General features: G+C 27.3%; 4 protein-coding genes and 1 pseudogene across 4 annotated transcripts, besides 1 other annotated feature; 1 reads left to right on the plus strand and 4 right to left on the minus strand.

Moving 5' to 3' along the window:
- Positions 1-38: 38 nt before the first annotated feature.
- On the minus strand, positions 39-1,535 carry DXR (1-deoxy-D-xylulose 5-phosphate reductoisomerase, putative; the record flags this gene model as incomplete). Its single annotated transcript, XM_029006716.1, has 1 exon — positions 39-1,535. The coding sequence occupies one exon, from the start codon at positions 1,533-1,535 to the stop codon at positions 39-41; it is 1,497 nt and encodes a 498-aa protein (XP_028863177.1).
- Positions 1,536-3,303: 1,768 nt separating this feature from the next.
- On the minus strand, positions 3,304-5,121 carry WDR79 (WD repeat-containing protein 79, putative; the record flags this gene model as incomplete). The annotated part of the gene is made up of 1 exon (XM_029006717.1): positions 3,304-5,121. The coding sequence occupies one exon, from the start codon at positions 5,119-5,121 to the stop codon at positions 3,304-3,306; it is 1,818 nt and encodes a 605-aa protein (XP_028863178.1).
- A 1,412-nt stretch (positions 5,122-6,533) lies between these two features.
- PmUG01_12049800 (DNA-3-methyladenine glycosylase, putative) lies at positions 6,534-8,102 on the plus strand (the record flags this gene model as incomplete). The annotated part of the gene is made up of 1 exon (XM_029006718.1): positions 6,534-8,102. The coding sequence occupies one exon, from the start codon at positions 6,534-6,536 to the stop codon at positions 8,100-8,102; it is 1,569 nt and encodes a 522-aa protein (XP_028863179.1).
- Positions 8,103-8,234: 132 nt separating this feature from the next.
- PmUG01_12049900 lies at positions 8,235-8,372 on the minus strand (annotated as a pseudogene).
- Positions 8,235-8,372: a sequence feature (conserved Plasmodium protein, unknown function, pseudogene).
- A 1,016-nt stretch (positions 8,373-9,388) lies between these two features.
- PmUG01_12050000 (rhoptry protein, putative) lies at positions 9,389-14,449 on the minus strand (the record flags this gene model as incomplete). The annotated part of the gene is made up of 2 exons (XM_029006719.1): positions 9,389-13,686; positions 14,260-14,449. The coding sequence occupies 2 exons, from the start codon at positions 14,447-14,449 to the stop codon at positions 9,389-9,391; spliced, it is 4,488 nt and encodes a 1,495-aa protein (XP_028863180.1).
- Positions 14,450-14,528: the final 79 nt, after the last annotated feature.

Here is a 14,528-nt window from a genome sequence, read left to right on the forward strand (position 1 = left end):
TTTTATTTCATTTTTTACATTTTGGGTATGTGGTCGAATTACACTGAACTGTAATTTATTTTTTTGTAAATCTCCATAGCCTTTTCCTTCGACCAATTATATATTTCTAAGATTTGATTCATTAAATCCTCTGGATTTTCTTCTACTTTTTGAGAATTAAATGATTCCAAAACTTGTGATATAATAGCTGCAATATCAAAATATTTAATTTTATCATTTAAAAATAAATTATTCGCTATTTCATTAGATGTATTAAGAACGGTAGGATAAAAATTCCCTTTTCGCCCTGCTTCGTAAGCTAATGTAATACATGGGAAATGCTCTAATGATGGTTTATGAAATGTAAGAGGAGATATTTCGGCTAAATTTAAAGATTTTAAATCAGTTCTGATTCTATTTGGCCAAGTTAATGCATAAAGTATTGGAATTTTCATGTCCGGATAATACATCTGGCTTACGACAGATTTGTCCACAAACTCAACACATGAATGTATTATACATTCTTTATGTATTATCACTTCTATATCATCATAATTTACATCAAATAAAAAATGAGTTTCGATAACTTCTAATCCTTTATTCATCATGGTAGCAGAATCTATGGTTATTTTTTTCCCCATTTTCCATTTGGGATGTTTTAAAGCTTCTTGTGACGTTACATTTTTTAAAGAATTAATTGAAAGATTTTGAAAAGGGCCACCAGATGAACATAAAAATATTTTATTTATATTATTTATTTTAGAGAAACCATCTTGTAAACATTTTGTTCTTAATACTTTATTGTTATCTAAACATTGGAATATGGCACTATGCTCTGAATCCACTGGAATGATACAAGAATTTTTATGAACATTTAATAATTTTTTCAAAAAAAATCCTGCTGATACAATGGACTCTTTATTGGCTAGTGCAATCTTTTTATTATTTTTTATTGCATATATTGTTGAATATAAACCTTGAAAAGAATCAATTCCAATAACTATTACATCTATTGTGTTACTACTACACATTTGTTTCATTCCTTCATCCCCAATTAATATAATTGGTTTGTAATTTTTTATATTTTGTAATAAATTTTTTAATTCCTCGTATTTTGTTGCATCATGTATGCACACATATTTTGGTAAAAATTCCCTTGCTTGTTCATAAACTTCTTGTACACTTTTATTAACATATAACGCTTCCACATTAAATATTTTTTCAATCTTATTACAATCCTTTATAATGCTAAGAGCGTTTGTCCCGATGCTCCCGGTACTACCAAAAATGCCCACATTAATGGGTCTATTAGTCTGTCCGTTAGTCGATCTGTTAATTGGCTCAATAAACGATTCCCTATCTGTAGATAACACCATTAAATCATTTTTGCGTGTATTAAGGTGTTTGCGACTCCTAAGTTTTTTATAATTTCCGGTTTTCTTTACACCATCACGTACTGCTTTATTCACTTTGTAATTTATTATATATGCTTTTTCGTTTCTATTAAGAGCACCTTTAATCTTTTTGTTCCTTGCGAGTAAAAACTGAATCTTCATAATCAACAATAATAAAATTTGCAAGTACTTAAATATTGTCATTTATCTTTATATGTCATATAAATATATATTTTTTCCTCTTTAAGGATGTGTGCATAATGTGCAATGGAACAAAAAATGGAGTAATTAATGGGAGTGAAACGAATCAAGTTCACCACAGTTTAACATCGTCAAAGAACCTATTTTTATTTTACATATATTACACTTCATTTGTTTTATATTATATATTTAACTTTGTTTATTTTATGTTTACTTTTTTTCTGAATTCCTTTTCTTAGCACTTTTCGTAACTGAAGTAACAATTTAAATGAGTATTCATTAAAAAAAAAAAAATAAATAATAATAATAATAAAAAAATAATGAGCGCTTATAATTAGACTTAAATAGATATCCTAAATAACTTCATTATGTTTATATAATTGAATAAGGGCTAGTACAATATATACATTTGCACGTGTCCATTGTACTATTTTATTGATAACTATTTAAAATACCCAGAATTGTAAGTAAATGCAGCAAATAAATAAAAAGGAAGTACAAGGATACATTTATTAATAGGTGTCATACAAATTGACCAAGAGGAGAGAAGGTAAAAAAGGTGTGCTGTTAATTTATATAAAAAATATTAAATTATTTATATGGGACGTACAACATATTATTCCCTTATCAACTAATATTGCAGTGCTTAATAAAAGGAGATATACATATTTAAAATTATTCGTAGAATGAGGTAGAACATGCCAATTCTGTGAACAATAGTTCAAGAAAAAAAAGAGTTAGAAATGCAAAGCTAATTTAATTATCCTATGAAAGTAATATATATTAGAGCTCCATACAAACATAGTTGATTGGGTTACACTTTTTATAGCTTTTTTCTTTTATCTTTTTGGGAAACTTGTAGTTGTAACTACTGCTTTATTGCGCATATTTTTCTTTTTTTTCGTTTTTTCTTTTTTTTTTTTTAAACAAAAAGAATAAATGTATATATATATTTGTAGATGCGTTTATGTAAACATAAAAATGTGCTCATTTCTGTGCATATTTAATGGGATTGCCATTAAAATTAGTACGTATAAAAAAAGAACATCATTATGTTAATTTAAAATTTTTTCACAATAACTGTCATTTCAAAATAAATTTTTGATTTGATAGAAGAACAAAATAGAAGTGTTCGTAATGTGATAAAGAAGAAAAAAAAAAAGAATATATGACAAAATAACAAACTAAGCAGAATATAATCTTCTTGCCTCTATCATACATATAAAAATATGTACACACATATATCAAGCGAAATGATTTGGAAGCAATTTTTTATGAAAAAAAATATATTTATATGTCTGAGCGGTTAGCGACCTTACCCACGATTTAATACAAGGAATAGTCTAATCATTTGGTGAAGTAGTATATTTTACCCATAAGTTAAGTTTTATATATATATTAACGCTCTTGCCTTGACAACAAATTAAGATATACAAGAGTTTAAGAAGCATTATTGCGTACCTTACTTTCAATTTTTTTGTGTAAATTCAACACCTATTATATACTTATAAACAGAAGCGTAAAAAAAAAAAAAAAGAAAAAGTCAATATGACGGAAGTTAGCTTTTTTTTTATATCAAAAAAGGAAGGGGAAAACATAGTTATATACGTATACATGTGTATATATATATCCGTACATGTATGTACACAAATTTATGTGGGCATATTTAAACGTGGGAATGTAAGCATACATGTGCTAGCAATTTTTATGCAGTTCCCCATGTTTCCCGTTAATTCAGAAAGTCGAAAAAGACGGTGCAGGTACTGTTTATGTACTGCGAAACGGATGCAAAAGGAACAGAACTTTCCATATGGTTTGTTTCGCACTGCTTTTCATCATGATTGTTCATTTTATCATAAAGCAAACTTGTGATCATATCAACTTGGCAATTATTATTTGTATAAAATCGTCTCGTCCCTGATCCGGTCAAAAGGAGAGGATATTCTGGATGTACACTGACAGATATGATGGGGGAATATTTATTAATTAATTGTTTATGTATTATTTTGTTATTTATTATATCATATACGCTTATAAATCCGAATGTATCACCACATATTAGAAAATCTTTATATATGTCAAATAAATATTTCTGATTTGTTAAGGCAAATCTTTCAAATTTTTGTATATACTCTTTGCTATATCTCATATCAAAAAGGTGTATATAGGAACAATTTCTGCTACCACTTATGATGTAAAATTCATTGAACCATTTAAGAGATGTTACCCCATTAGAATTTTTTTTATTTTGAAATTTTAAAATATAATCATTTTTATGATCACAGTTATCTGCATATAAATATAAAGAGTCATTATAATCTCCTACAGCATAAATAGAATTTTTCCCATATCCTTCTTTTTTATATTCTATAGTTGATATAATTCCTTTTTGTCCCTTCCCCTTTCTTGTACTTAAAATTCTATTTTCTAAAGCTTCATTTGATTTATTAAAATCAAATACTTTTATCGATCTATTATTCGTTCCGCATAATAGCCAATTTTTTTCTGGATGAAAACATAAGGAATAACAATTACATAATTCGAAATTTTCACTTAGTGTTTTAAAGGATAGTAAAACTGATCCATCAAAAGCACTATATATATATACTGGCCTATTTTTTGAGCTTACGGAAAAGAAACATGTATTACTATTATTCCATTCGAAGTGAGGATAAAATTTACAGTCATAAATATACTCACTTGATTGCATATTCATCCAACTATTGTTTCTCTTCAATTTTTCTAATTCATCCATATTACAATATTTTTCATATAGTGTACATAAGTTTGCACTATCTATCTTTTCATTATTAGCTAAAAATTCTAGCAGCAATAAATCAGTTGCATACAACCTCAAATGATTGTTATTTGAAATGACATAATAGCAGCTTCCATCCCTGTTAAATTCACACTGCTTTAAAAATTCGTTTTTTCGTTTTCCCTTGTTCAATTTGGTACAAGCATGGTGTGATCTGTTGTTACTGCTGCTTGTGTTTTCATGACTATTGTTCTCTTTAGTAAGGTAATTGTGCGCCTTTTCGGACCTATGGTGTATTTTTGTATGGCTCTCCCTTGTTGCATACACCTTTTGATCCTTTTCTTCGTCGCCTTCCAGATTTATATGCTTGCTTTTTTCATATTGTTCACTTTTGTTCCTGTGCTTCTCATTTCTACAACATACATAATTGCTGCCCTTCTGATCTTTGCTGCTTTCATTTTCACTATTGCTAAAATGAGCTGACGATGATGATGATGATGACGATGATGATGATGATGACGAAGATGACGACGAAGATGAAGTGGATGAATCACCATCTATATAAAACAGTTCCCTTGATTTATTAAACTTTTCAATTTTTTCATAATTATAATTATATGAATCTATGTAAGGTATTTCGTGTATAATGTAAAATTTGTTCCTATTGAAATAAACTTTTCTTCCCTTCAAATTTTCCACTACTTCGTTCTTATTATTACTTATATGGGGTACGCCATTCTTACTTTCGCTCATAATCATATCTTTTTCGCTCCCGCTATATGAATGCATTTTTCTATATCTCGGTCAGAGTTCTACGGAACCTTAAAATGTCTGACGAGCATATGTGTACGTATATAGATGGATAAATAGGGGTACAAGTATAAATACTGATCTTTCTATGTAAACTCTTGTCTGTTCATTTCCTTTTCATGAGCTCCTCTTCATTTTATTCTTCCTTAATCTATTTTAACTTACTCTATTTTGCCTTATCATATTTTTTTTTTTTTTTTTTTTTTGTAAATCAGGATAATCTCACTGATATACTACGATGTTTTGAAAATATTTGTATCTACTAAGTTATAGTACAGTATAAAAACTTTCCCCATAATTATCACCCCTCATAAAAGAACAACAGAACATATATAGCGGCTGTTCTTTTTTTAAATCTTTTTTTATTTTACATGTCCAGGGTATTAAGCTTTACATACGTAAACACAAATTTACAGTTTCTTAATTGGCATACATTTTACAACGGAATACATAAAAAAAAAAAAAAAAAAATTGATATTTTAAAAAGCTTACCTTTTCTATAAATTTAAAATAGTTTTGTTTCTCAACAAGTAGAATAAAAGTGCACTTGCTTCTCTCTTTTTCTCAACAAATTCTTTTTTACAAGTGAAGTGATGTATTATTATTTTATGTTTACCAAAAAAATGTATTACTTTATAATTTTTATGCTTCAAAAAATAATTGAGTAAATATTTTTATTCGCTATATTTTATATAGTCGTAATGTTAAATTCTATGATTGGACATACATACAAAATAACGATGCAATGCATATATAATATACGTATTACTTAGCAATTTTTTTCTATCCTATTCAGAAAAAAGAAAAAAAAAGAATTGTAAAGCACGCCATTTAAAAGGATTCTATTACCTGAAGTAGATAAACTGTTACTGTTATTTAAAATTAGCAAGATGAATTCTAACTTTTACAAAACTGTTAATTGCCTCTTCAAAAGTTTGGCATCATAATATAGTTTTGTAGCATAGGTACGTATATATATATATATATATATATATATATATTTGCGCCAAAATATTGGGGTTTTTTGCATTTACGTGACAAGGACTTGCTTAAGGGCGCAAAATGAGCAAGTCTTTTCTGTAAGTGCGTAAATTAATTTTTGTAAGAAATTTAAAATGAAAGGTAAACACAAATAAACAAAAGAAGGAAAAGCGAATCGTTTAAGTTAATGGAATTTTCCCCTCTTTCGCTCTTCCTTTAATCAAAAAAAATTAAAAAAAATTTTTTTTTTTTTTTTTTTTTTTTATGGTTTCCTTTTTGTTTGCAATTCAGAATTTTTTAATAATTAGTAAGAATGAGTATAAACAGATTTCATAACTCTTACAGTAAAAGCTATTTTTGAAAAATTTGAAAAGAAGGGAAAATGTGTATTACATTATCAATAACGCAAAATGAGGGGGAAAAAAAAAAAAGGATCCGCCATTGGTAATAATAATAATAGTAATAAAAATAATACTATAGTGGAGGAAGAAGATAAAGAAGAAGAGATAAGCGATTTGAAGCAAGAAAACTATGGGAAAACAGTGAGTATAAATAGCAAGAGGGTAATAAGAAAAACGAGTATGCATATTTTAGAAAAGAGAAAAAAATCTATTGATGATGTATGTAGGTTGGCATATGTATATGTATTACTAAAATATTTTTTTGATAATAATAGTAATACTAAAATTTTAAATGAAAAATTTTATCTTCAAGATAACATATTAAACATTACTGAATCTTTAATTGGTCAAATTTTATGGGTGTTTGATAAGAAAGAAAAAAAATTATATGGTTCGAGAATAGTAGAACTTGAATCGTACAATGGAGTAAATGATAAAGCATCACATGCCTATAACAACAAAAGAACGAATAGAAACTTTTCCATGTTTGAACGAGGAGGCATTAGTTATGTCTACCTATGTTATGGGATACATAACTGCCTGAATATAGTTACAAATGTTGAAAACGTTCCTGATGCTATCTTAGTTAGATCTCTTGAACCACTGTATAGTATAGAAAATTGTATATTTAATAAATATCAGAATATTTATGAACATTTCTCTTTTTCAAAAAATATGTCAACAAGTTGTAAATTAAGTACAATGGAAACTAGCAGTAACGAAATTTTGAAAAAAGGGAGGGAAAAAGATATGAACACACTAAATGAAAAAAACTATTTAATGAATATTCAAAAATTGCAGGATATTTTTAAAATGGTAAATAAAAAAAAATTAGAAAAATTATGTAGTGGTCCTGGATGTGTAACGAAGTGTTTAGGAATTACGAAACATGATGATAGGGAAAATTTTTACATCAACGAGTTTCATCATATGGAAAAAAAACAAAAAGATCAATTTTGCATAAAGGGGGAAAAGGGCAACGATAATAGCAACAAAAATGGCTGTGAAGGAAGCGACAAAAATGGCTGTGAAAATAGCAACCAAAATGGCAACAAAATTGACGGTCAAAATATAGTTACGAGGCCAATTCAAAACAGTAGTGACTTAAAATCAAAATACTTTGACAATAAAAAGTTGTTAACTATGAATGGAAGGAGTGAAAAAAATAGCGCAAGTACATATAATATTAATTATAATGAAGCAAATAAGGGTATTAATATGGAGAATCAAGGTATGCCGTATGAAAATATTAATTCCAATTACTACTTTTCTAGTAATATAAATTATATACATAAAAGTAGATTCTTTGTTAGTATTTGTCCAACAATAAATGAAATAATAAATTTTTATGAAAAATTAATTGATGAAGAGAAGAAACAAGAATCATTTATAAAAAATGTTTATAACGAATATAAAACTTTTTTATTAGAATACTTTGATTATATGAAATGGCACAAAGATAAATGGGTTATTCAAAAAGATAAAAGGATAGGAGTTAATTATGCTGAAGAAGCTGCTTTATATGAGTATAGATTTTTATTAAAGAACCACCCCTCTGTTTCAGTCTTACCTAAATAGTATAAAAAATGTTTGTAGATGAAGGAGATTCGTATATACTTCATTGGTATGTATAATTAGCACTGTTCAAGTGAATCTTTGTTAATTTTTGGGTATATTTATCTATACGTATAATCATATATATGAGAATAATCACAGTAGACTTTGAGTGTGTAGCTTAAAATAATTCAAAGTTTATATGATAACATTTTTGTAACTTAAGAACAGGATTCCCATAAAGTCGATATTAAAGTCTTATACCCAGGCATACACACAAGAAACTCCTTCTCGGCAAAAAAAAAAAAAAAAATCCCATTTTATATACGTGAGTAAGTATGCACACATAATTAGACACATATATATGTAAATGTATGTGTATACGTATTTGTAATAATGTGCATATATGTAAATTTATTTCTATGTGTGAACAGTTATACACACACAAAAAAAAAAAAAAAAAAAAAAAAAAAAAATTATCCATAGCCCAAAGAATTGCAAAACTACCAGATATGGTCATATTTTTTACAGTTATCCAACTCAAAACATTACTTATAAAAAAATTTATATAATTTTATAACATCACATAAATTTAAGCTTATGTGACATAGGAAAAAAAAAAAGAAAGTATGCTTGATTATACTAGGAACTTTTATTGATACATAAATATATATACATATATACATATATATATATACATATATACATATATATATATATATATTTATATTTATATTTTATAAAATATATTCATAAACTGTAGGAATATCATATTTATGAAAAAACAATGTGAGCTGTCTAAATTTTTCTTTTTTTTTTTTATAAAATTATTAATTTATATGCACTAATTTAAAACAAAAATAAAAAAAATAATAATAAATTTTATTTTTAAATTGTTACAAAAAAATACGTACTTTCCTTTTTTTTATTTTTGCAACAGTGTTTTAAAATATAGAAAGAAATCAATTTTGTGAAAAACGGCAACATACATAAAGGTATGTGCTAAACAAAAAAAAAAAAAAAAAAAAAAAAGAAAAATGGAAAAACAAATATAATGAAATGTACAAAGATGTAAAGTAAAATTTTGTTACGACTTCAGTTATTTGTTCCTTCACATTCTTCATGTTTCATACATGTCGTTGATTGCACATGTACGCGCAGGTACGTACATGTATATATACATATATATATATATTCATACATATACTAAATTGAATTTACGCATGACAAATGCAGCACACCCAGTTATCAGTATGCCCAAGGCAAATAAATTTTTGGCTAATTAACATTTTAATATTCATTTATTCCTTTTAAATATTATCCTCAAAATTCTCTAAATCAATTTTCTCATTCCACACATCGTCATTTATTTGTACGTCATCATCTAATAAGTTAGACTGTAAATTTTGACTTTTACCCAAATTATTTTGTTGCGATTTTGGAATAATACCTGATGTTGGGTCATCATTATACATGTCACTGGACGCGATATTTTCTTTTTTCCCTACATTTATATCATTTTTATTTACATTTTCATCATAAGATGGACATAGTTCCCCGTTATATGTCAAATGGTTAGTAGTATTAATATTTTGTAGATCCTTATCATTTTTTATAATTTTATTTTCCTCTGTATTTAATTTGTTATCGATATTTTTTGCATACATTTGTCGTGTTTCGAATTTATTACAAGCTTGTTCAGGTGGAATGAACGATGCAACATTTTGTTTATTGTTATAATAGTTACAATTTGAAGGATAACTTTCTGTAATATTACAGTTTTTAATTATTTCCTCTTTTTCTTTGATTTTATTACGATCTTTTTTACTCTTATCAAATAGATCCATAATTCTATTTTCTGTATTTGCATAAAATTGAGAAACTTGTTGAACATTAAATAAATCTTTATTTTTATTATTACTTGATTTGTTAACATTTTTTTTTCCCATAAAAAGGTCTATATATTTATTTGTATTTTCAGACTGTTTGTCGTTTCCTAAACGTTGAACAGGGTTCGCAAAATTGTTATTAAAAATTGACTGTTCTTTAGAACAATTGTTATCATAATTAATTGATGTGTCTTTGTTTATCATGTCCGTTTGATTCTCTGCTGTTTCTTCTACTTGGCTAGAATTAGCTTTTCCCCTTTGCTCGTTTTTATAATTCTGATCATTCATAAAATTTGGTAACCTGCTCATGTTATTGTATATAAAATATTTCGCAAATCCAGCCACATCCACAGGGTCACGACTGTTGCTATTGATATTGCCACTGATATTGCCACTGATATTGCCACTGACATTTCTACTGACATTTCTACTGACATTTCTACTGACATTTCTACTGACATTTCTACTGACATTTCTACTGACATTTCTACTGACATTTCTACTGACATTTCTACTGACATTTCTACTGACATTTCTACTAATATTGTTGTTACTGTTAGTGTCACTACTGCTGTTGCTATTACTGATTGCACTTCCCTCTTTGTCATTATGAACTTTTAGTTTGTCGTCCCCTTTCTTTTCCACTGATGAGGTAAAAAAGGCTTTATTCTGTAAATTTTTCTTGAGCGGGTTTTCATTTATATACTTAAAAGTGTTTTCTAAAAAATTAGATGAATTTCCTATAAGTCCCTTGAGCTCATTTTTTAAATTATTTTCAAAAGCTGACAACTTTGATATATGCACAGTCACTTTTGGTGGCAATATAATATTTTTCACTTCCTTCAATTCTATTTGTTTTTCCAAATTATGTATATTTTCCTTTAACGATTTTATATTATTCTGATAACTCAAAATTGAATTTTGCAAATTCTTACTCATAAGTTTATATTTGCTTAGCTTATAATTCTTCTCATTTATTATTATATTTTTTTCCTTTAACGCAGTTGACAATTTATGTATTTTTTTTGAGATTTCCTCTTTCTTACTTATTTCCTTTTCTAATTCTTCCTTCAGTAGCATCGTTTCCTTTAGCAGGTACTTCTCACTGTTCAGAGGTACCCCACCGTTGTAACCATTACTGACATGGTTATCATTGCCATTGTTATCATTGCCATTGTTATCATTGCCATTGTTATCATTGCCATGGTTATCATTGCCATGGTTATCATTGCCATTGTTATCATTGCCATTGTTATCATTGCCATGGTTATCATTGCCATTGTTATCATTGCCATGGTTATCATTGCCATTGTTATCACTATCATTGTTATCACTACCATTGTTATCATTGCCATGGTTATCATTGCCATTGTTATCATTGCCATTGTTATCATTACCATTGTTATCATTGTCAGGGTTAATATTACCATTTTTATCCTCGCTATGGTTATCTCCTGTGATATTAATCTTATGTGCACCATTTTTTCTCTCATCTGACTGATGCCTCTGGTCAAAAGAAGGACTCACCAGTGTCTGCTCACAGCCGTTCAAATGACCAGTAAACTCTCGTCTCTTTTCTTCCCATCCTTTTTTATAATCATAATTTTTTAATTTACTTTCTAGTATATATAAATGTTCGTCATAATTTTTTACTAGGTTAACTAAAAAGGAGCATTTCAATTTGTATGTTTTTAAAGCAATAGATGAGTTTTTAATATCAGTCAAAAAATGTTTAATTTTATTTTTCAATTCTTCTTTTTGATTTTTCTCAGATTCTAACTGTTCCATTAAATTTTTGTTTTTTTCAAGAGTTGATTCCAAATAATTTTTAATTTCATAAATATCATAACTATGTTTTTCTATTTTTTTTAATTCTTCCTGTATATCTGTTAAGTCTTTTTTTAAAATACTATTTTCATTTTCTAACTTCATTTTTTCACTTACTAATAATTCTACCATTTTGCTACTTTTGTTATTTTCAATTAGTAAACTTTCCATTTTGTTATTCATTTCTTGAATCTTTTCACACTTCATATTGCTTTCTTTTTCATTATTTTGTAAATTGTATTTCAAGTTTTGTATATTTTGCTCATTCTTTTCATCTTTTATTTTTAAACTTGTATACACCTCATTTAGTTGTTTATTTGTGTTGGTTAACATTCTGTTTTCCTCTCTCAAATCATTTAATTCTTGCTCTAAGTATGCCACTTTATTTTCTAAAATTTCTATCTTATTTTTATTCCTTTCTTCATTTTTTTTTTCATTCTCTAATTCACTTCTTAATTTGTTTTCATTTTGTATAAAAAAAGTTTCCGTCTCATTTAGGTGGTTTTTATATTCTTGCATTTGTTTTTCCAAATTTTGTATTGCACATTGTTTTTCATTTATATATACTTCGCGTTTTCTAATATATTCCTTTAGTTCATAATCCTTTTCTTTTAATGCATTTTCTTTACTTTCTATTATTTGGCATAATTCATTATATTTCTTTTCATAGTCATCATATTTCCACTCTTCAGTATTAAATTTTGCTTCAAGACCTTGATACTTTTTTTCATATTCATAGCATTTATTTTTTAAAGATTCATATTTATTTTCAATGTCGTTACAGTGTATTTTTAATTTCTCATAATTTTCTTTGCTCTTTTCTTCTTCACTTATTTCTTCATTGTGCTTTATTTCGTATGCTGCATTAAGCTTTGCATGCAATTTTTCATTTTCATCCTTCATCCTTTTGTACCAATCTCTGTAAATATCCTTATCATTATAATACTCGTTAATTTTGCTTTTTAATTTCTCGCATTTATTCTCAAATTCTATGAACTCCTTATTTTCCTTGACACCTACTCCTCCTTTTTTAATTTCTTCTTTTATATTTTCAATGATATTTAAATAATACAATTTGTTTTTCTCTGATAAAGTTTCCTCATGAAGCCCTTTTTCGAACAACTGCTGATTATCGTGGTCTATAATATTTTTCGAATTAGTATTGTCTGCAGTAGGAAAGGAACCCATATATATATCCCCCATTCTGCTAATCTTTTCGATGTATTCTATTACTTTTTCATCCTCTGCAATGTTGAGCATATTTTTCACATATAACCAGCACTTCTCTGAAGGGGCCTTGGTTCTTCTACTATTACTATTACTATTACTATTACTATTACTACTACTACTACTACTACTACAACTTCTACGTTGTTTATTATTTAAAGTGTTATCCACATCGTGCTGATAATAACTCATGTCATCTTCTTCATCAACGACTAATTTATCTGCACCATTAAAATTATCTTTTAAATTGTTAATGCAAATGTTTTTATCTGATGAACTGTTATATGGAAAATTTTCACATTTTTCATTTTCTTTACTTAAATGTAGCGACTTCTTTTTATTTATATCTATATATTCCTCCGTGTTGTTCATATGACTACATAGCACATTCATACTACCACTTAAATTCTGATCCTTCCCTTGTTTTATACATAAATCATGGGATGAGTTCTCCTCTTCATTTTTATTCTTTCCCTTTAAAATGATTTGTTCGCTTTCGTTCTGAGAATACAAATTTTCATACCCTCTCTTTACTACTTCTTTACAGATAAAAAGTTCATTATGAGTTGCTTTATTTTTTTCTGTAATATCATCCATTTGTTCGTTCAAAAAATGGGCTTCATCCTCTTTTTCCTTCCTGGAATTGTCATTAAATTTTCCGTCCTCTGCAATATAAATAAGAGTGGGGAGGGGGAGAAAAGTAAACATGTGCAATATAAGCTTATGTTATACATTGTCTTAATGTGCAATTGTGGATATACATATACCCAAATTGTTAATAAAAGCTCAAAGAATGAAAATTAAAAACAGACACGTACGTATAAACACCTGTACATAAGAACACTTGAATATATAACACACCCGTACATATAAACACCCATACATATGGACATACGTACATATAAACACACATACATATGGACATACGTACATATAAACACACATACATATGGACATACGTACATATAAACACACATACATATGGACATACGTACATATAAACACACATACATATGGACATACGTACATATAAACACACATACATATGGACATACGTACATATAAACACACATACATATGGACATACGTACATATAAACACACATACATATGGACATACGTACATATAAACACACATACATATGAACATACATACATATGAACATACATATATGTATATAGCCATGCCACAATTTAAATGTTCTATGACCAAATAGCCGGTCTGTTAAAATAAATTACTCGTTCTCGACTTCTCTTCCAGTAATACGTTATTTTCATTTCCTATTATATTAAAATCATCATCTATAATATTTAAATCTGTATCCCATACATTTTCTTTATCAATACTAATTTGATCATCTGAAGCATCGTCAGAAAATTCTAGTTTTACTGAAGAGATCTTTTTCTCTTCTTTATTAATTTTATGCATTACTTTTTATTCCTACAAATTTATGAAGAGAGCAATATATTCTTTCTTCTTACATTCATAGCTATGACACCTTATACGG

This window comes from Plasmodium malariae (assembly GCF_900090045.1).
Source record: "Plasmodium malariae genome assembly, chromosome: 12".
Classification (NCBI taxonomy): Eukaryota; Apicomplexa; class Aconoidasida; order Haemosporida; family Plasmodiidae; genus Plasmodium; species Plasmodium malariae.